Raw genomic sequence first — 23,876 nt, forward strand, 5'->3', positions numbered from 1 at the left:
GTTTTTAGTAAAATAAGGTTACCACAATATAAATAGTCAATAATTAGCATACTGTATGATTAATGCAAGTCAATGAGGCATTTATTCGCCACCAAGGTGTCAGGAGGGAATATTTGGCACTACGTAAAAAAATATGGACGCAATCAAATCAGTTTTGTTGCTAATCTTTCAAGATTCAAGAGAGTTTTATTGTCATGTGCATAGTACAACAGCAGTTATACCATGCAATGAAAATCTTATTCTGTTCATTCTCCCAAGAAAAGAAAGAAAACAAATGAAAGAATAAGAACATAAGAAACATAAACACATAAACATATATACCAATAAATTAAGCAACAACAACAGAAGAGACATTAATACAAGTAAATAATACAAATAAATAAATAAATAAAGTGCTATGAGTGTGTGCGTGTGTTGCGTGCGGCGTGTGCGAGTGCTTCGTTGAGGAGCCTGATGGCCTGTGGGTAAAAGCTGTTTGCCAGCCTTGTGGTCCTGGACTTCAAACTCCTGTAGCGCCTGCCTGACGGTAGGAGTGTGAATAATGAGTGTTGTGGATGTGTGCTGTCCTTGATGAGGTTGTGTGTTCTGCGTAGGACTCTAGATGTATAAATGTCTTGCAGTGAGGGGAGGGCTGCCCCAACAATGTTCTGTGAGGTCTTGATCACCCGCTGGAGTGCCTTCCTATCACGTGTTGTACAGTTACCGTACCAAACAGTGATGGAGGCGGTAAGGACACTTTCGATAGTGCATCTGTAGAAGCAACTCAGGATTGTGGTGGACATGCCAAATTTCCTCAGTCTTCTCAGGAAGTACAGTCTCCTTTGGGACTTCTTCAGAATTTGTTGGGTGTTGTGAGACCAGGTGAGGTCCTCGCTGATGTGTGTGCCAAGGAACTTGAAGGTTTTCACCCTCTCCACCTCAGTCTCATCAATAAACAGGGGTCTATGCGGCTCCTTTTCCCTTGTTCTTGGGTCGATGATCATCTCTTTAGTCTTATCTGTATTGAGAAGGAGATTGTTATCACGACACCAAGCTATGAGGTCCGCCACCTCTCTTCTGTATGATGTTTCAACACCACCAGTGATCAGTCCGATGACTGTAGTGTCATCTGCAAATTTAATGATGCTGGTGTTGTTCTGGGAGGCCACGCAATCGTAGGTGAAGAGCGTGTAGAGGAGTGGACTCAGCACACACCCCTGTGGGGTCCCAGTGCTCACAATTCTTGAGCTGGATGTGCGGTTGTGGACTCTGACTGACTGGGGCCTGCCTGTGAGAAAGTTAAACACCCAGTTACAGAGGGAGGGAGACAGGCCAAGTGTGAGGAGCTTATCTGTGAGTTTGTGGGGGCTGACTGTATTAAAAGCAGAGCTATAGTCTATAAATAAATAGCATTCTGACGTATGTGTCCTGGCCCTGTAGGTGAGAAAGGGCTGTGTGGATGGCAGTGTTGACTGCATCATCCGTGGACCGGTTCTGGCGATATGCAAACTGTAGAGGGTCCACGGTTGCCGCCGGGATGCTCTTTTTGATGTGGGTCATGACTAATCTTTCAAAGCACTTCATAACAATAGGAGTGAGTGCTATAGGGCGATAGTCATTCAAGCAGGTCACGTTGCTCTTCTTGGGTACGGGCACTATGGTGGTGGACTTAAAGCAGGTCGGTACAGATGCTTGTGCAAGCGACAGGTTAAATATGTCAGCAAGCACATCAGCTAGCTCTGATGAGCAAACCCGAAGTGCACGTCCTGAGATGTTGTCTGGCCCTGCTGCTTTTCGTGGGTTTGTTTTGTTTAGAACCCTGCGCACATCAGCTGATGTCACCATGAGAGGTGAGTCCTGTGTGCTCCCCAGGTTCAGCCACCCTCTCTGCTCATCAGGAGTTTGGGTGTCAAAGCGGGCATAGAACTCATTCAACTCATCAGGAAGTGTGGTTTGGCTGGACGTGGCTACGCTACTCTGCTGTCGATAGTCGTTTGTCTTTGACATTTCCAACACTCTAATCACCGCTATTCTAATACGCATTATAATACATTGTTTATTTATGTCTTTTGTAATAAATCATTCGTAAGTCCGAATTGAACTAGCATTTAAAGGGTTAAAATAATAAAAATGAAAAATAGACAGATACAGCCTATTTCACTTTAACGCTTCTGTGCTATAAATTACGTTTTTGTCTCACTCCCATTTCTTCTTTTTGCATTTTGAAGCTCTACTTAGAACCTCCTTAAGATCCAACAGTGCAAAATGTACATTCTTCACATTTTTCAACTGCTCTTAACATTTTGATGAGGAGTCCATTATCCCTTCTTTGCTTACTTGTATTCTGCAAGTACATATTGGACTGTATTAAATAATTGAAGTAGCTTTCCTCATGTTTGCTGACTCCCAAAGAGAGTGTTTATATTCAGAAATGTGCCTGAAACTATTGAAAGAAGCATATTTCTACGTGTAGAGTGTTGATGAATATAGATGAGATGCTTGCAACGGCTGGGCTGACAGCGGCTGGGTTGTTGATTAGAATATGAGTGAAATATGGTGGCTGCACACGCGGGAAGCTGCATCTCTGTCTAAGCATGCACAATCAGCACAAACACAACGTGGTGTGATGTAACACTTGTGAGTATTTGCCAGGCTGGTTTTACATCTTTTGTTCCCCCGTATGAGCAGAATGGGTGGGAAATGAATGATCAAATGCAAAACAGTGTGAAAATACACTGGGTTGCATTTTCCAGCTGACTAAGAACGTAAACTAAGATGTTTCCAATTGTTTAACCCCCAAGAGATGCGAGGGATATTTTGTGCCATTCAGGTTTTTTGAAAATTTTCAAGTCAGCAGATTTTGCTGGAGGATAAGTTCCAAAATACAAAAAAAGTTCAACTGAGATTGACATTTCTGAGCTCACATTTACCTGAAAATAAAGAGTTGTCTTCGTTTAAGATAAGTTTTCAATTTGGATTGTTGTTGTTCAACTTGTAATTGTTATATTTGTCCACCAGAGGGCACTATTTTCCCAATCAAAGCATGCAGCAAAATTTCTCACTTTTTTTTCAAGTGCTAGTGTGTTATTTTTATTTATTTTTCATATAATAAAGTAAACATATTGGCCCTTCAAGGGTTAAAATTCCAAAAGCACAGTTAGTATTTGATATGTATGCTTCAGGCTGAAGTAGTTTTAAAAGACTGACTTGGTTGATGTGGAGAAAAATATGAATAAAAAAGATTTTTAAAGCAGTTTTTGGGACACTTTTGGGACATTTTTGTCTTGAGGTCTTTGAGTGCGAGTTATTTTTTTGACATTGTGCAAAACAATGCGTGAAACTCAAAGCTGCTGTCAATCATTGACCCACTGACCTAATAACAATAAGAAGAAACTATTTTTACAGCAGTTTTTGGGAAGTGGAAAGTTTTTGTTCTTAGGACCACCAGTGAAAGTTTTTTTTTTTTTTTTTTACACAAAATAACAATGCATGAAAATCACTGTTGCTGTCAATCATTGGCCTATCCCAGGGCATAATAATAAAATGAAGAAAATATTTGTACATTTTCTTTTGGGAAGATTACATTTTTTGTCATTAGGAAGTGAGAGGTGTGTGAGGTGTTGTTTTTTTTTTTTTACATTTTAGGAAAAAAATGTACCCATCTCAAAGACTAATAACAATAATAACAATAATAATCATATAAATCATATTTTTACAGCAGTTTTGGGGAAGATGACTTTATTTGTCTTTAGGACTCTAGAACTCAGGTGGGAGGTTTTTTTTTACATTTTTGAAAAAATAATGCATGAAAATCAATATTTCTGTCAATCAGTGAATAATAATAATAATAATATAATTTAGCAAAATTTTCCGTTTTTGGGAAGCCGACTTTTTTTTTCTTTAGCAGTTCGACAACAGCATGGAAATAGTTTTAGTTTTTGGGAAGATAGTTGTTTTTTTTGGTTGACATTTTAGAAAAAATATTGCATGAATAATAATCCATTATTTCTCCAGACGTTTTTGGGAAGCTGACATTTTTTTGTCACGAGGACTTTGATTGCCAGTTATTGTTTTTGAGACACTGTACAAAAAAATAATGCATGTTTCTGTCAATCACTGACTCATCTTAGGGCATAATAATAATAATAATAATAATAATAATAATAACAAAGAAAATGCTTTTATGACATCTGATGTGTTCAAGAAGGTAAAAGGTGTTTCCAATGCCAAAACATGAGAAAATACAAATATGAATATTTCACTGAGTATTACAGCCCATGGTCTAAACTGCATGCAGCCAGCAGTAGCATCAGTGCAATTACCTGAGCGTGCAATGTCACCACTTCAACCTTGAGGGATGTGTTGCATGTGCTTGGAGGCCTGCGTGGACGATAAAACGTGAAGGCATGACATTTCATAAAAGACTGTCAAGGCTGTTGCGTGCGTAGCTGCACAGTGGGAGGCGGAAACAGAAAGAAATGTCACAGCTCAGTCGATGCACGTCCCTTCACACACTACATTATACAGTACTCTTCATACCGAGGGGGTCTCGAGACACTCACGAGACACTCACTTCACCAGACGAGACCATACACGAGATTGGGTCTACGAGAACGAGACGAGACGAGATTTTAACATTACTTTTCAGAAAAGTACAATGAAAAAATATAAGACAATATATTGCAATCTAGTGATATCATTGCTACTATGTTACACTCGTCTGCACTGTGTGTATGCTAGCGGCCCCGCCGCCACCCAAAGAGACAGAGAGACTGTAAGACTGGCAAAATGGCTCACTCCGTTCATGTCGTTGTTCTATGGAACAAATGTGCCAAGGTGCTGAAAGCAATGCACAGAGTGAACTCTCTTCCAGCCTGTTTGGAGGTGAGAGACGAGGAAAACAGACACGCATTCACATGGCAATATATTGATTATCCACTTCATTTTCTTTTCTTGTGTGATGAATTCATCTTTTATTATCATCCCAGGCCTAGTGCCCACAAGACACAAGGTTTTTTCTCCCCATCTTGTCATGTTTTATTTTGACAGACATCCTTCAAACTAATAATGCAGGCAGCCCTTGAGTTACGTCCTTCCATGGTTATGAACGTGCTCCCATAAATGAATTAAAAACTTTTTTTCTTGTTAAAATACGACTATATTCTGTTTTTTAAAATTATTTTTGCTGTTTTTTTTCTTAAATCTTTGTAAAAAAAAAATTTCTCTGAATATTGACTTTATTCCTATGATATTTTGACTTCATTCCATTAATGTTATAACCTTTTCCTCAACCTAATTTTCTCGAAATTACAACTTTATTTTGTTTCATTTCTCATATTATCCCTTCAAAAAAAAACAAAAAAACACAACAACAATATTTTCATATTTCAACTCTTTGCTCCTAAAATGACAATTTTTCCCCGTATTAATAGTAGTAGTTAATTCTTGTAAAATGACTTTTTTTAAATGCGCGTGGTATCATGAAGAAGTGCAGTAATAATAAGTGTATTCATTTTCACACAGAAGGTCAATAACTGCACCTCTTCCCGTCTCAGATGTGGGCTCAGCTTTATAAGACGTCTCCCTGATTTCCCCCGCCCCTCTCCACCTTATGTGCTAATACAGCTGTCATGTCCTCGGGGGAGGGAAGACTAATTACTGGCTGCACAGCCTTGGTGCCAGCACCCCTTGGAGAGGCAAAAGCGTTAATTGGACTAGCGTACATCTCCAAAGGGAGCTGAACTGTGAATGTGACCAACTTGTATGTCATGTAAACAGCACTGCCATTAAAAAAAAAAAAACTAGAAAAGCGCTCTTGAGAGCGCAGACCTCCGCCAAGCGCCATAGTTCCCCCTATATTGTGATTTACACCATAAATATTAGTCCTACAATCATTTTATCTACATATTTAGATTCCTTGACCATGAAAACATGCCATGGAAGAGTCTGAATGACTTGATGTTGTTGTTAACAATGCTAACACCTAGCATAGTAGCGCTAAGTGTGTACACTCCTGATCAAAATCTTAAGACCAGTTGAAAAATTGCTAGAATTTGCACTTTGCGCATTTGGATCTTAATGAGGTTTTAAGTAGAGCTACAAAAGCAAAAGTAAAAAGTGGGAGTGAGACAAAAAAGTAATTTATTGAAAACAACATTTCAACTGAAATAGGCTGTTTATCAGCTGGTCGAAAGTTTAAGACCATCGCTCAAAAAATAACGAAAAACTCTCCTAACCAGAACAAAAAATGTTCTCAGTAGGACTCAGTAATGAGTAGCTCCACCGTTCTTGTTCATCACTTCAAAAATGGTTTGGGCAAGCTTGATGCGAGTGTTTCCAGGAGGCTAGTGGGAACATTGCTCCAAGTGGTGAAGATGGCATCACCAAGGGCATCAACTGTCTGGAACTGATGGCCATTTTTATAAACTTCCCTTGCCATCCATCCCCAAATGTTCTCTGTGGGATTTAAATGAGGGGAACATGCAGGATGGTCCAAAAGAGTGATGCTATTCTCCCTGCAGCGTTGTCCTGTTGAAAAAGCCAGCTGTTACCACACAGACGCGGGCCCTCAGTCATGACGGATGCCTGCCGCAACATCTGCATGTAAGCATCCGCCGTTTGACGACCCCGCACCACCTGAAGCTCCAGTGTTCCACTGAATGAAAAAGCACCCCAGACCATGATGGACCCCCTCCACTGTGCCAGGTAGAAAACATCTCAGGTGGGATCTCCTTGTCATGCCAGTAACGTTGGAAGCCATCAGGACCGTCAAGGTTACATTTTTTCTCATCAGAGAATAAAACTTTTTTCCACCTTTCAATGTCCCATGTTTTATGCTCCCTGGCAAAGTCTGAACGGGCAGTTTTGTGGCGTTGAACGAGACGAGGTCTTTGAATTCGTGAAACCCTTTTCCCGCAGATGCCGTCTGATGGTTATTGCGCTGCAGTCGGCGCCAGTAAGGGCCTTAATTTGGGTGCAAGACCGCCCTGTGTCTTGATGGACAAGCCAATCTGATCCTCCGGCTCAGCGCAGGTGTGATTAAAAAAAAAAAAGAAAAAAAAAAAAGACTATCACAAAATTAAATGAAATATTTTAATATCATTAATAATTACAAAATTATCTGAAATATTTTGGGGCATTTTTATTGTAACACTTTCAAAATATTTGCGTTTGAAAATTAAAAAACATATACTTCAGACTAATTGAATTAATTTACTTTTGTCGTGTATATAAATTATAATAAATATTTAATGTAATTACATTTTACATGTATTTTGAAATACAAATATTTAGAAATTGTTAACATTTAAAATAAAAAAATAGTTCAGATCAGAAAATGACTTTCAAACATTTAATGTAATTGGCCATATTTGTATTTCAAAATAAACAAATACTATACATTACAAAATTATAGTCAATATTTTATTGTAATTTTCCAATAGTCTGAACTATATTTATTTTAAATGTTATGCGATTCTGAAAATATTGGTATTTAAAAAGTAAAAAAAATATTTTAAGCTATCACAAAATTACATGAAATATTTTAATATAATAATTATAAATATTTCATTAATAATAATCATAATGCTTATAATTAATATACATTACAAAATTATATTAAATATTTTTGTGCATTTTGAAAATATTTGCATTTCAATTTTTTAAAATAGTTTTAATAAAAAAAATAATTTAATTTCAGACTGATTAATTTTATTTTGAAATGTACATAAATGAATATTAAAAAATATATTTCAAGTAATTTCATTTTATTTTTAAATTTTGTATATATATTTTTGATAGGCATCTATATATATAAACATTAAATTATCTATTATTTTTTATTTTTTTGTAGTTGCCATTCCTCCTTTTAATATATCAATTTTGCAGAAATAATTGAGTGTATTTTTGTTTAAAGCAAAACGGGCATGCATGCATTTGGAAGGCTATTTTAAGTCCAAGTAAATGAGGGTGCTTTTACTGTACCTGTGTAAAAGTGGGTGATGGGGAAAATGTGGGTCCCAGGATGAGAGCAGTTGAATCAGAATGCCTGTAAACGAGGATATACATGACATTTGCAAAAAATATCACGGGTTACTTGCTTGTCCTTGAAGCAGATAGACGTCCAAACGTGGACGCTGCAGGACCTTCGGTGTCAGGAGATGTGACGCCTTAAACGTAGATCAAACGTGACCAAGACAGTCGTAGACAAATAGATTTATTGAACTGCAAATTGTTAAATAAAATTGTGAAAAGCAAATTTAAATAAATCCATTTTCATATGAGATTAAGCAACCTAATCGTCGATGGATTACAGCCTTTTAAGACTACACACAAACACACGCACACGCACGCATACACACACATACACACTTGAGTGACAGTTTTAAAAGTGAGTTGATTCAGTTAGAACTTATTTGTGCATAAGACCTGAGAGTGATGAAATGATGACAAGTTACGCTCTTCTTCTTTGGTATTTCATGCTAAATGAGCACTTAGGCCTCATCCGCAGAGGCGGCTATGTTGGCCAGAGCCGGGATGAGCTTTGCGTACACGTCGATGCCTTTCAGGAAGACGCGTTCGTTCAGATACTCGTTGTGGTCGTGCAGCAGGATTGGTGTCTGGTTCATCGGGGAGAAACCGATGGCTGGGATACCCACCTATAAAAAGGGACACCCAAAAAGTAAAGTAAAAGGTCCAAGAGTCAAAGACGGAAAGTGATAAATACTCACGGCTCGAATGAAACGGCTGTCTGTTGCAGCTGGAAAGATCTCCTTTTCCAACGTCATGTCCCTGCAGGAGACATTTGTGTCATATGAGAGCAAACTAAATGTTTCCAGCAGGCATAACTTGGATAACCACGATGAAGGCTACCAAAGGAATGGCCATTTTCCACTGCACCATACCGTAACGCTAAAGCAGGGGTGGGCAAACTGCGGCCCGCGGGCCACATCAGGCTTGCCGAGCGTCTTAATCCGGCCCACCGGACATTTCACAAATTCCTTTTGTTAAAGCTTTAACATCGAAACTGTAGCCGGCAACATGACTTGCAGTTATTGTGGCATGCTTGAGTCGCCAGAAGGGTCAGATACAATTTGTAGCAATCCAAAACACAACACAACCCGTCAACACACACGACACACAAAGTAACCTACCTACTGCTCCATGCGGGCATACAAATAAATATCTACGCACAGTACCTATGCCAAAAACCCCCGCCACAAGGCATGCTGGGTAGCTTGTGGAACTCTTTCTCCCAACATTTTTCTGTGCTTGTCGCATTTTTGCTTGACTGATGCTGAGGAGGTCGTCGGAGAAGTAAACAAAGAGGAGTTAACATACTCTTGATATCCATGCTGGACTGCCCAGCATGCCTTGTGGGCTTTTGGAAATAACAGTTTTAAGTTACATGTTATGTTTAGCGCTTAATTGTTGTTGATCACCCACGTAGTAGTTGTTGATTTATGTGCTGCGTTAACTTGCTGTGGATGTGTTGTATTTCCGTTTTGTTGCACCGTGAGCAAGTATGTCGTTCTGTTTGATGACCACCTATATATAGCCGGCCCCTCCACCAAATTTTTTAACCCAATGTGGCCCACAAGTCAAAAAGTTTGCCCACCCCTGCTCTAAAGTCTACGTCACAACCATTTTTTTTGGCCGTGTGATTTGTGGTGTTTCCCAAAGTGCTGGGTTTTTTTGCTGTTGGAGAACGTAGTTGTGGTGACAGTGCACCCAACGTACAACCTGTAAGTCAAACATGTGTGCCACGCAAGACGCGGCTGGGACGTACAAGCTGTGGCTTCATTGGTAGAGCCAACACATGTAATGTTGGAAGACCAACGTCTGTCAAACTAGCAATGAAAGTACTGACCTTGCGTTCCATGTGGGCTTCGTCTGCATCTCAGCTTTGTCATATACTGTAGCTGAAAATACTTTTATTACAATCAACTTCACTCCTTGCTTCTTTTTTCACCACCATTTTATTTATTTTTTTCCCCCCCCAAAGGTAGCTTTAGTTGTATCAGGCATTAAAATGAACATGAAACTGAAGAAACAAGGGTGGTCTAATCATTTTTTTCATGACTGTATGTGTATGTAATGTTTCTGGAGCCCTTTTGAAAATGCACGTGTCCTGGCCAATTATGCAAATTAGATGATGATGTCAGAAATAAATACAGGAGAGCCTGGTCTTCCCTCCAGCGTTAAGTAGAAGAGTGTAGGTGTTGTCTACTGCAGGGGTGTCCCAAGTGTGGCCCATTTGCGTCCCGTGCCTGTCTTTTTTTGATTGCCCGCGGCACGTTCTAAAAATGTACTTTAACAAGTAAACTTGAAAAACAAAACAAAACAAAACAAAAAAACAGCAGCAGCAAAAATGGAAAAAACAGTAGTAATTTTACAAGAATAAAGTCTAAACATTATGGGAGTAAAGACAAAAATGTTTTTAAAAAAATTGGTAAAAACAGACGAAAGGTGTTTCGGGCATGCCCAGCCAGGAGAAGGCCCCGGGAAAGGCCTAGGACACGCTGGAGGGATTATGTCTCACAGCTGGCCTGGGAATGCCTTGGTGTCCTCCTGGTGGAGCTGGAGGAGGTGGTCGGGGACCGGAAAGTCTGGGCTTCCCTACTGAGACTGCTGCCCCCGCGACCCGGACCCGGATAAGCGGAGGAAAATGAAATGGAATGGAATGAAATGGTAAAAACAGCTTTACCAGTAATTTTAAGAGGATAAGGTCAAAATATTAAGGGACAAAAAAAGTTCTATTCTAACAAGGAAAAAAAAAGAATAAAAATAAACCTAAAATAATACAAATAAAACGTGGAATGTTATGATGGAAAATAATGTTGTTTTAGTTGAAAAATTAAAGAAAAAATACATGTAAAAAAAAAAGTCATAATAATATGAGAAACAAACAAAACAAAATAAAGTTGTAATTTTTGGAAAAAAGGTGACGAATGGGACTGGGAATGGGAATAAAGTCATAATTACAAGAAAAAAATTTACAAGAAGAAAGTTGAAATCGTTGGAAAATGTGGGAAAAACACAAAGACAAAATGTTGAGGATAAAAGTCCCATTCTAATGAGAAAAAAAAAGTCACTATTTTACAAGAATAAACTTGATACAGTACAGTACTATACAGTATTATGAGGCGACATAATGCCATTTTGGTAGCAAAAAGTTGAACTATAAGAAAAATACATTATTTCTTCAACGTTGTAATATAATGTGAAACAAGCAAAACAAAATAAAGTTGTAATTTTTGAAAATTAAATATGTGCATAATGTCATAATTTCGTGAAAAAAATATCCATGAAGAAAGTTGAAATAGTTGGAAAATTTGAAAAAATACCCCAACAACAGCGGAAATTGAAAAAACTGCTGTAATTTCACAAGAATGAGAATAAAAATAAAAATTTATGAAGATTATTTAAGAATAAAGTTAAAATATTTTGGGGAAGAAGAACAATAAAAATGGGGGGGGGGGGGGGGGGGGAGCATAGCGTGAAGTTGGCATTAACAATAGGCTTTTTCACCTGTATGACAAAGCTGAGATGAAATATATATAGAATTTCTTAGCATATCTTTCCAAAATATCAAAGTGGTAAAGTTGCATCCTTTCATTTTTCACTATGTGGCCCTCGCTGGTAAAAGGTCTGACACCCCTGGTCTAGTGGAAAAGGAGCCAATTAATTAGAGGCTGCAACCTGCAATATGCAATACAAATGCCCTTTATACAGTTATGCAAATAACACATTATGTAAAAAATCCAATTGAAATGTAGTCTCATTGTCAGGATAAATAAATCAGGATAAATATGTGCCTTTCCAAGATTAATGATTTAGTAAAAGGTCTCAAAAGTAATAATCTCTCTGTAAAGTCATTCAAATTGCTGAGGCGGACCTTTAAAAGTGCTGATGTGGCCTTACATCAGCATGAGCCATCTCAAAGAGTTACTGTATATTAAAATAGGATGCCTGCCGGTTGTATACTATGTGTCTATAAAAGGTGAAAACCGCATGTGTATATGTGTTGTGTTGTGTATGTTTACAAAAACTCACATTTCCCTGCAGGCTTGACTGAAGGCGCTCCACCAGGGGTCGCTCTCCTTTGTGGAGGTCATGTTCTGGTTCATGTGTTTCTGCACAAAAACAACTCATTGAAGTCTTCAAAACGCGGCAGATGTGACGGACCCAAACGGGAGCAGAGGACTGACCTGAGCAAACTCATACGTGACATCCTCACCCGCTCCCTTACACCACTGCTGGATCAGCTTCTCAAACTCCTGATGGGATAGGACAAAGTCTGCATTACTTAACTTATTAACACCTGCAGACACACACACACACACAAACACTAGGGGTGTCATGAGAGGCTCAGTTCACGAGACAAGACGATACATGAGATTGGGTCTATGAGGACGAGACGAGATTTTAACATTACTTTGAAGAAAAGTGCAATGAAAAATATGACAATATATTGCAATCTACTAATACAATTTGTACTAAGTTACGCTCTTCTGCTGTCTGTGTGTAGCGCTCCCGACTCCACCCACCGAGACAAAGAGACTGTATGACTGACAAGAAGGTTCCCTCCGTTCATGCTGTTGTTCTATTGGAACAAGCATACCAAGGTGCTGAAAGCAATGCACAGAGTGAACTCTCTTCCTGCCTGTTTGGAGGTGAGAGACGAGGAAAACAGACACACCCGCACATGGCAATACATTGATTATCCACTTAATTTTCATTTATTGTGTGATTAATTTATTTATTACAATCCCAGGCCGAGTGCCCATGAGGCAGTTGTTTTCTGTCCGACAAATCTTGTCACGTGTTAATCTCGCGAGATCTTGTGACACCCCTAACGCACACACACACACACCTGTAGATTTACAGTTGGAGGGATCCTCAAGTCAAAGCTGACGTCCATTTCAGCTGGGATGACATTGTAGGCCACACCCCCTTTGACCATGGTCATATTTACTGTGGTGACATCACCCAGCGTGAAACACTGGCTGGTATTTAGCCTGGAATTGACATACACGTTAATCAAAATTCATGTGGGGGTTGCCTACAGCCACAGCTGTTAAAGCCAATGTTTTTTGGGCAGGCGCTAATTAAGACACTATAGGAGACGTGTAGTTTAAGAATAGAGGTGTTAACTGTAGAATTTAGGATATTATAAGTGTATTATATGGTAAGCAAGAGGATAAAATAGGGCCGCTCACATTGTTAAGATTTAAACATTAAAAAAACAAACAAATGCTCTGCAGCAGCGTATTACCAGACATTCTTTTGGCCTCACCTGTGTTTCTCCATGTCTCTGAAATTCAGGAAAGAGTTGATGACGTGGCGCTGGAAGAGAGACAAAGGGCCAGCGTTTACGCTCGGATGTTCACATAAACGCAGACACAAAAACACAACAGAAACTCACCAGCTTCTCGGCGGCCGTGTTCTCCACAAACCTGGAGCCATGCCCGGGACTGCCTGGACAGTGGATGGTAATCCCTGGAAAGAGGACACTGATTCAACAACAGTGCCATCACCTTGGAATTTTTTTTTTTTTTTTTAATGATCAGAACTGATTTCATACTCACACCAGGGATTTCTTTCTCCATAAAAGACAGTGAAGGCATTGCTGGGGTTGGCCAGACCTACACAGCAAAAACGGCGTATGATCCATAAAAAGGTACAGTCGTCCGGGCGAAACAGAATTCAATGTTAATATATAGAATATTTTCATAGTTAGGCCGCACGGTGGCCTAGTGGTTAGCATGTTGGCCACACAGTCAGGAGATCGGGAAGATCTGTTTGCATGTTCTCCTGCTGCGTGTGTGGGTTCTCTCGGGTACTCCGGTTTCCTCCCACATTCCAAAAACGTGCATGTTAGGTTAATTGGCGACTCTAAATTGTCCATAGGTATGAATGTGAGTGTGAATGGTTGTTTGTCTATACAGTATGTGCCCTGCGATTGACTGGCGACCAGTCCAGGGTGTACCCCGCCTCACGCCCAAAGTCAGCTGGGATGGGCTCCAGCATACCCGCGACCCTAGTGAGGATAAGCAGCATACAAAATGGATGGATGGATGGATTTTCATAGTTATAGAATAGAAAATCTGTTTACAATCTTCTAAATACGTTTTTTAACATTATTAGAGCCTTCTAGACATGAAATAACATCCCTATGGTCACCTTTACACTCCTATTACCAAATATAGCAGATATAATCAAATAAAATAAGACATATTAGACCTAAATAAGATAACAGACTCGCACATTAGCAGATCTTGTTGTTTAACATCGCTGGACATTCTTCCAGGTGGCTACATTTCACATTTTCCAGTTCAAACAATGTTTTAACTTTGAGTATAAATTGTGCTTCTTGTTGCTCACTGTACTCAGCTCCATTCCATGAGAGTCACAGCTGGTTAGCAAACGCCGAAAAAAGGTGGCTTCTCGGCATTTCCTCAACTGTGTCCCCGTTATGATAGACTATCTTAGTAATTGTGTTTTTACAAATACATATTTGAACGATTTCCACATGCGACAACGGCGCATTTAGGCGGTATTTTTGCTCTGATTTTACATGACTTCTAGTTCCAAATATGCTTGTTTGCCCCCCATCTCTTTGAGGCGGGGCTTATAACAACCGGATGTGACGTTACCTGAAACCCAGCAATCATTTACTAAATACCAAATACTGTACTTGTTTCCCCCCATTGAGTGTCCATTGATTCCTCTGTAAGTATTATATGTCAGCCTTTAAAAAAAATACTTCCATTGACCTTAGGGACTAATAAAAGGTGCCCCTTCCTAAATAGATGTTTAAATAGCAATAGTGACTGATATTACCATCTAGATTATTTTTAAATTAGGCAGCAAAAAAAAATCGAAGAAGAAGCTTTAAGAGTGAGATGATGGCAATGACTTGAGGGCAATGGATAAAAAGAGACGAAGGTTTAATGATTATTACACCACTTATTTTAATATATTTAAATCCTCTTGCTTCAGGGAGACCGATTTAATCAACTATATTAAATTAAATAAGTAACTGAGCAGCTTATTTATTTATGACTTTAAGCCTGTGCTGTTGACCCAACACGTTATTCATTTACCTTCATCCAAGGCAAAGCCAATGTTTAATTTCTGGAACTCTGGATGCTCCACAAATGTCTCCATGCCATGATGACCTCCCACCTCTTCATCTGTCCAAACAGAAAGTATAGTAAATGCTGTAATTGTAGCCAGGGTGCTGTAATTATAGCCAGCAGCTACTGCCACGTTATGGAGTTAATACAAAAAACCCACATCAGGAGGTTGCCTACAGCAGGGATGTCCAAAGTGCGGCCCGAGGATGTTTTTGTATTGGCACATTTTAAGAATATAATACAACACAATACACAATAATAACAATAAATTTAAAAAACCCAGCAAAAATGAAAAAACAACACTTATTTTACAAACATATACTTTAAATATTAGGAGAATAAAGTCACAATACTGTATAAAAAAATAAAAATTAATAATAATTCAAATAACAAAAATTAATTGAATTAAAAATAAAATTCATTAAAATTAAAATTGCAATGTTAAAGAAAAAAGACATTGTTTTCTAAAGCCGTAATATTATAAGAAACAAACAATAGAATAAAGTTGCAATATTTAGAAAATTAGGTGGTGAAAAAGTTTCTAATATCGCAGGATTAAAGTCAAAATATTATGGGGGAAAAAAGTCATAACGTGACCAAAAAAAAATGTAAGAAAATGTAATTGTTGAAATAGTTGGGGGGGGGAAAAAAACAGAAATCGAAATACAAACAAGTGTAATTTAAGGAGAAAAGGTTCATACTAATAATAGTTTTTTTCACCTACAGTATATCACAAAGCTGAGATGCAGGCTGTTTTTTCTTTACATATAAACATATATATACACCCACACACCCACACACCCACACACATACAGTATATCCATATATTTGTTTTTGTTAACCGAATAGAGGCATTGATGGTATTTTGACCCTGTCAGATAGGATGGTATCAGTTGGTGTGAGAGGAATGAAAGACGCAATGGAGCAAACTTACCAGGAACAAACACTAAGTGCACTGTGCGCAGCATTTTCTGCCCCTCGGCCTTCAGTCGTCTCACAGCCTGGATGTACCTAGAGAATTAGTGCGAGTCAGGCAACTGAAATATAAAAAGCAAGTCTACAGGATGGATGACTCGGTATTGGAAGTCAATATTCCATGACATTATTGTTCGCATTAGAAGCTGGCACGGTCTCACAGGTAGCCTACGTGATTGCTGGATGTTGCTGTGTGAAATTGCACGCAGTTGCATATTGTGTAACGGCTCAAGTGAGTCTATTTTGAGGGGTCTCTGTGTACCAGAGGCGACATGTTATAACCATAGGAAGTTCCTGTGGTGAGAAGAGTCATAAAGGCACTTTATACCCACTGTATTGTCACACATTTCATGTCCTGTGATCCGCGTCCATAAATGTTGCCCTCCGCGTCTTTGAAAGCACTGAAGGCATCGTATTTCCAGTGTTCCTGGGGGAGAGATTGGTGTCAATCATTCACACCCAGCTTGTTCTAAAACAGTACGACGCGTACCTGGAAAACGGGAACGACATCTGTGTGGGAGTTGAGTAAAACAGATTTCAAGTTGGGGTTCGTCCCTTGCCAGGTCATGATGGACACGACACGGCCCGGACATATCTGACAAAAGCAGGAGCAACAACAGCATGATGTCAATATTTCATTAAACATTAAAAACCTTGTTTTAAACTAGTGGTGCACAAAGTATTTTTTTTTTTCCCCCAAACCGATACCGATAACATTTTTTCTATCTACTTTTTTTAAACTTTAGATTTAAGTGTAGTTTGTGCACACTTGGAGGTAAGAAGTAGTGGAAGAAATTAGGAATTGACCAACTGTAGGTGTTGATTTGTCCTAATTAAATATCATGACATTATCATGATATTTATATTTATATTTATATCATTATATTTATATTATCATGACATATCATGACTACTACCCCATCGCTGCTATCGGTAGAACCAGAGTACAGAGCGGCCACTTGCTGTGGCCCAGCAAGGTGCACTGTATTCGGGCACACGCTCCAAGCAGCCGGTGTGACGCCACAGAGATCTCTGGCAAACCTTTTGCACTTTCAACCATCGTCGCACAAAAAGCCCCAGGCGTCGAAGCCTTTCTTCGTTTCAAGTGGCTGATGAGGTTTTTTGTGTGCTTGATTTTTTTTTTCCCCCCCTCACCGCAAAGCATTTGATACAGCTAACACTCAAAATGTCTTCTTTGAAAACTGAATGTTTTATTTAGAAGTGAATTCAGGGGAAGTTACAACAGGCCGTTAACGTCATAGGCAGGATAACGAAGAAGCGTTTCATTTGCTCACCCACACGGTACGGGTAATCTCGCCTCATTGGAGTGTTTTTTTAAATTATCGGTTATGGGAGCTATTTTTAATGTTGTTGGATTTATCGGTACGACATCAGAATTCCCTGATATCGGCCTGATAATTATGGTGCACTCCTAATTTAAACTAAAAGCAGAAAAACAGCAAGGCCAAACACAAAGGGCAATAATAAAGGCAATGCAACAGAACCTGAGGCTCAGAGCTAACCTTCATGAGAAGGTACATGGGGGAACCTAACTCCTTTCACTTCACATTATTGCAATATTTACAACCAATGTTGTTATTCCTGTTCCTGTTTCTCAAATTCCATGGCAGCTTATTTAGTCAACACGCTTTGTAGTCCGGAATGAAGTGTGCCTTCTGCTGGTTGCTGCTAAGTAGGGAATTCCATTAAACCTCCATAAGCACGCCTACTCAACTAAACTGTTCTGGGAAAAAACTAAATTGACAGCTAAGGACTTCTCCCTTGACTGCTGTTATTTTCTGTATAATAAAAAATATATATTTTTACCTCACCAAATGGCTAACACTGTATAGTGATAAATTAAAAAAAATAATAAACTAAAACAAAAAAGAGCAAGACCACAAAAAACTACACGACGTCAGGAGTGCTCTGCTGGTTCTAAGGACCTACCAGAAAAATGCTAAATGCTAAAAAAAAGTTAATCAAAGATCCTGTAAATGACTTAAAAGCATTCCTGTTTTTAAGGACCTACTGCAAAAACACTAATCAAAGATCCTCTATATGACAGAATAGCACTGCTACTTTTAAGGATCTACTAAAAAAAAAAAACACACACACATCAAAGATTGTCTATATTACAGAAGAGCACTGCTGTTTTGAAGGACGTACTGCATAAAAGAGTCAAAGAACTTCTACGCGACCGGTGCGCACTGCTGTTATTAAGGATCTACTGCAAAAACGGCAGTCGAAGATCCTGTATAGAACGAAAGAGCACTGGTGTTTTACAGGACCTACCGCAAAAACACTAATCAAAGGTCTTCTATATGACACGAATGTTCTTGTTATTTTGAACTTATGGGCTGGTCTGACATCATTTATGGGCCATTGATGGGCCTGCCGGATGCCTCGCACTGCTCAAAAACTTCACTCCGCAGCCACGACAAAACAAAAGCAAGTTGGAATGTGATGTATTTTGCCCCGCACGAGGATAAATATTTCATGCTGGTACATGGATTATTGCTGTAGAATGATAGCAACACACCTCAATCTTCTTCATGGGCAGGGCGAGCTCCTCTGCAATTCTGTCCAGGAATCTCACAGCAGCATCTGAAAACGAGTAGTTTTATACATTTGAATTGTCAAAAGCTGACATACCAGTCTAGTAATTGACTCTATAGTGCTCTCATATTATGTCTTGAGTGCATGTACAGTAAATGTGTCCCCACACTGACAAACTGGATATATCCTGTTGTGTCTGGCACAGAGATGCTAGCTTCCACCCTGCAAGCTAAAAAGCCAGGCCTCCCAGAGAGCAGACGTCTTTTTCTCACAGACACAGACAGACAATTACATCTGCAAGAATTTGGCAGGAGTCCATCTCCTGGTGTCACATCACATTCTTTGCATGAATGAAACGTGTGTATGGAGGAAGGAAAGGAACACCTCATCATCCAAAGCATATCACATCATGTGTTAAAACCACTTTGAGGTTCCTGCTCAAAAAAGACATGTGACTTTGACTTGATTATAAAGTCAAGATGGGAATCTCTTTGCGGTGGACGATTCCATACGCATCTAGATACATGGGTTAAGATACCATTAACAAAATGGAAGAAAGGTTAAACAAGGGGAAAAAACAGGAAAAAAGGAGAAAAAAGAAAAAAAGAAAAGATACGATTCAAAAACAATATATTATAAAAACAGATTGTTTTGATACAATTGATACAGTGTACAAATGATATGATTCGATTCGATATAATTCAACGGTTACATTTGTTGATGTAGACATAAATCTTACATTATAAAATAAAGAAGCCAATTGTATAAACGTGTCATTCTTACATTGTTTTCAAAAAAAGAGCACATGATATCCCCAACCACCGTTCCGCAGAAAACAATCAGGCACAATGATAAAAAAATAAATAAACACTTTTAAAAAAAATAATAATAAAATAATTTTTAAAAGCTACATCAAATTTTATGTAAAGAGATATCAATATTGGAAATATGGGCCATTATTTTATTCAAAAAACAATACACAGAAATCCCCCAGTTTTTGCAAGTTTAAGTTTAATGGGCACGGTGCCTTGTTGGACAGTCCTTGAAGGCACCATGTAACTTTGCCCCACGCTGTACAGATGGACTATACTGTACTTTTAGACTTTTTCTTTCACCTCATATTTGCTCCCACATGCTGATACTATGTGGGAATTCATAAAGGTAAGATTTAATGACGTTATTGAGTTCTAATGTATGTATTTGTTCTCTGAAAAAGTCCAGGCTGGTACTGGTGGATGGTGGCTCTGTCTTCATTTAGTGCTTTTAATTTGATGTTTTCCTGTCTTAAGTGTTACACGATACATCATAAATAAGATCAATTAGATGGCTAGAATGTACGTATGTTTTGCTGATGTGTTGAAACTCTTTCCTGATGACTAGCTAGCGCATTGCTAATACTAGCATTGCTAATGCTATTTACATCCATTCTGGTCTTCAGTCATGTTAAGCTATGGAGCATGCGTGATTCGTTTCGCCGGAAGCCCAGGCTCCCGCATTGCTTAAGAGACGGACTGTCAAGCGGTTGCTAGTCTTGCGATGCCCGGTGAATGTTTCACATCCCCTAAAAGTGGACGTCTGCTTAACTATTTTTAAAAGGCCACAAAAGGGGTCAACAATGCTTTCGCTTGCCCTCCACTGCATGGTTGATGGGTAACTACAAAGAATTCAAAGTCCACCTGACGACAAAGAAGCAATGCATGCCATAAATCCCAATCATAAAAGGATTAAGGAAGAAACAATTCGGTCCAAAGTAATGACATCTAATTTGAGAGCTGTCGCCTTTACAAAGATAAAACCGCATTGACAGCTGGTCTATGTATCAAAGGGAAAGCATCTGAAGCGCCGTCGTGTTTTTTACAAGTACATTTTACAAGCTTTTCTGAGCCCATCTCAGTTATCTTAGCTGGTAGAAATAGCTGATTATAAAAACAAACAATGTACGCAACCAGGCAGACGGCTTTTTTGGAATTGCCATATTTGGTCCTATGAGCTCAGCTAAGCTTTTGGATTTTTTAAATTTTTTTTATTTTATTTTATTTTTTTTTCATTTCGGTCTGCCCGCAGATGAATGTATTACGGGTCATATTATATCCGTGTCAATATTGTAACTGACTCACACTATCATAGTATTCCTTTACTACAGCGTGGCCCCGGGAGCTATTTTCAGCCCACAGCTCATTCTTTGATGACATTGTTAGTATTATTGTTATTAATATTTTTATGCCCAAGAACTACGTTACTGGCATAGTGACACCTTGCCACACCACACCGGCTAGCTACTAGCCGTCTAGCGACTAGCTTCACCACACACTCGCTCACAATTCCTCAGGCCACTAGCAAAAGGTAACACTACATATTGGAGCTGCCGCCACTGCTGCTGTGTTTTTGACGCTAGGTGTAGTGTTCCTTTCTATGTTGCTATGTGAAATCAATGCACTCAGGAAGGACGTTCCGCTAATGCTTCAAATTAGCAAAATACTGTAAGTATTCCATGTTATCATGAATGTAGCTGTTACTACATGCTCACAGCACGGATATAAAACCATAAAACCTTGTTGGAGCTTTTTGGAGATGTTTTAATAGCGGCCTTTCTAGGGCGGAATAGGTGTGTCCCATTATGTACATTTATTAGCAGCCACAGTATGATAAACTCTTTTGTTCACTTTAATATTTCCCCACATTAACTCGTGTGTTTAGCCCACCATAGTCTGGCTGCGGATGAACCGTCCTGAGGCGGAGGTACTCTCGAAACAGGCTGACAGAAGGGTCCTCTCCTTCGAATGACATTTGCGCACCTCCAATACCTGAGCCCTCTTTGTCAGGTAGCATGTTGAGGTCACCTGATGACACACACATATACAGACACACAAAATGTGGAAACTTAGAACTCTAAGGACTCTAGGACTGTGGATATGGCCGCAAATGAATGGATCAGAGTGTAGTACGCCATGGAGCAAGAAGTCTGCCATGATGGTGAGCAAGCGAGGTGGTCGGGGCTAGGCGGGCAACAGTGTACAATGTATTCACATCCATCCATTTTCTAGGCCACTTATCCTAATTAGACTGGTCGCCAGCCAATCGCAGGGCACATATAGACAAACAATCATTCACACCTATGGACAATTTTAGAGTCGCCAATTAACCTAACATGCATGTCTTTGGAATGTGGGAGGAAATTGGAGTACCCGGAGAAAACCCATGCACGCGCAGGGAGAACATGCAAACTCCACACAGAGATGTCCGCACTTGGGCACTGTGTGGCCAAGATGCTAACCACTCGGCCACCGTGCGGCCGCTCTGCTCTGAGTGTAAAATAAAATTATACCCACTGTGTACACTTTGATGAAATGAATGAATGTTATTTACTAAACACAATGAATATGTGGATATATATATAAATGTGTAAAAATACATTATACTGCAGAAATATGTCCTACAAGTAATATCAAAAACCTGAGCAGCAATATGAAAGGAACTTTTTCCTTCTTGGACTTATTTCCTTCCTTACAGTGTTACCAATGCTTCACAATCAACATTCAAAATAATAATACTTATATTATATGGATAATTAACTGCAAGTATTTATACAATGCGTCATTTACTTTAGTAATGGCATGGTTAATACATTTGATAGACTATAACCTAAATCATCATCACTGACTTGTCATGAATTCAACTAATCACCCAGAGAAACAAAGTAGCGTTAAACTATATTGTGTGGAAGATACACTTTGCGAGTCTTGGCCACTGTCCTGTTTATTTACAACAACATTTAATCTCACACACCTGCGTTGGTCTTTGGGAAACCTAAAACATGAGAAATCTGGTCTTTTGGACCCTCTATTGGCGAAATTAAAGGCGTAACAGTGTGCCGAGTACATGTTCACAATGCAATGTTTCTGGATCCTGCTCACCGTCATGGCGGCCAAACCCGCGCACTACACACGGAAGTAGATGCAGAGTTGACAGTCCTATTTATTTAACGTATTTGGTGGAAACTACCAGGTAGGCTAAAGGTACTATACTAGCTAGCTATATCAACGACAGGATAAAGTGGCTGAGTTTCACTACCCGGCACTCTTTCATGTTTGTTTCAAAGCAAAGAGAAATACTCACCGGGTAGTCTGGTTGTCGCTCAAGCACCGCCGACAACGAGCTGTCAAAAGGCGGTCTTCACTCGGGGGCAACACAGGTAAAGACAGCCCTCACGTTTACTGTGCGTCACGTGTTGCCCCTCGCAGCATTATGGTAAACCCCAGCGGGTTTCAAATTACACGTCAGTCCTTTAAACACATTTACCGTAATACCTTATATACTGTTTACTTGACTTCAATATGGTAATAATGAAGAAGAAGCCGACAGTGCTCTTGCTGTGTTTAAGGTTTACACCACGTGACCTAGAGGCAGTTCTGGTAGCAACCATAAGCTACGGCCACATACACACTCAGTATTGTTTGTACAATATTTTGCAAATTTAAGTGAATAACGGTGCATGTGGTTGAAACGATTTGCTCCAATTGTGTGTGTACACGGTGTTATGCATGAAAACAAAGTAGGTGAAAACAAGATAGTCGAAATGCAGTGAAAGCATATTTCAGCGTCACACATAGTTGAAATGTTTGTAACATGCTAATTTGTGTACTTACACCCAATCAGTGTGCATGAAACCAATCTCATATAGGTTCTTTGTCGTTTCGCTGCACGGTTTGACCTCCATTACCAATTTTCAGCCGGATTTTACGCACAAATTCAGGGCTGCTAGACACTAACTAGCTAGCAAGCCTCACTTCCAAGTCCCCCGTGGAGCAACACTGGACATTCTTCCAGGTTTTCCAGTTACAACAGTGTTTTAACTATGATTTTAGTATAAATTGTGCTTCTTGTTGCTCACTGTAAACTGGAGCTTTTTTATTCGGCTCGATTCCACGAGAGCCACAGCTGGGTTAGCACACACCGAAAAGGCGGCTTGTCAGTGTTTCCTGAACTTTTTTTTACCCGTTATGATGGATCTTAGTAAGAAGGTTCTCCCATATCTGAACGATTTCCGATGCGAGAACGGCGCATTTATTCGGTATTTTTGTTTTGATTTTACATGACTTGTAGTTTTGAATATGCTTGTTTGTAAGGCAGGGCTGACAACAACCGGATTTGGTGTCACATGAAACCCAGCAATTATCTTTCGGTCTTTCAAAATAAAATCGTACGAGTGACTGAATGAATACA

General features: G+C 39.3%; 1 protein-coding gene across 2 annotated transcripts; it reads right to left on the bottom strand.

The window, feature by feature from the left end:
- Positions 1-8,178: 8,178 nt before the first annotated feature.
- Positions 8,179-23,610, bottom strand: LOC129186892 (aminoacylase-1-like). 2 transcript variants are annotated; one of them, XM_054785616.1, is made up of 15 exons: positions 23,300-23,610; positions 21,356-21,493; positions 18,637-18,701; positions 16,585-16,689; positions 16,427-16,521; positions 16,054-16,130; positions 15,087-15,176; positions 13,569-13,625; positions 13,406-13,479; positions 13,277-13,326; positions 12,854-12,998; positions 12,189-12,257; positions 12,034-12,113; positions 8,709-8,769; positions 8,179-8,636 (listed from the first exon to the last, which is right to left on the bottom strand). In XM_054785616.1, exons 1-15 carry the CDS (start codon positions 23,328-23,330, stop codon positions 8,472-8,474), a joined length of 1,302 nt encoding a protein of 433 aa, XP_054641591.1. In that variant the 5' UTR covers positions 23,331-23,610; the 3' UTR covers positions 8,179-8,471. The 2 variants fall into 2 exon arrangements, with proteins under 2 accessions (XP_054641591.1, XP_054641592.1); XM_054785617.1 differs by lacking the exon at positions 23,300-23,610 and adding an exon at positions 22,770-23,198.
- Between the last annotated feature and the right edge of the window lie 266 nt (positions 23,611-23,876).

Source organism: Dunckerocampus dactyliophorus, chromosome 8 (assembly GCF_027744805.1).
Source record: "Dunckerocampus dactyliophorus isolate RoL2022-P2 chromosome 8, RoL_Ddac_1.1, whole genome shotgun sequence".
NCBI lineage: Eukaryota > Metazoa > Chordata > Actinopteri > Syngnathiformes > Syngnathidae > Dunckerocampus > Dunckerocampus dactyliophorus.

Coding starts and splice junctions, on each gene's coding strand:
- LOC129186892 (XM_054785616.1), bottom strand. CDS start 23,330: ATGAGATTGGTTTCATGCACACTGATTGGGT. Junction 16,522..16,584: donor ATGTCGTTCCCGTTTTCCAG/GTACGCGTCGTA, acceptor TCTCTCCCCCAG/GAACACTGGAAATACGATGC. Junction 12,999..13,276: donor AGAGACATGGAGAAACACAG/GTGAGGCCAAAA, acceptor TGTCAATTCCAG/GCTAAATACCAGCCAGTGTT.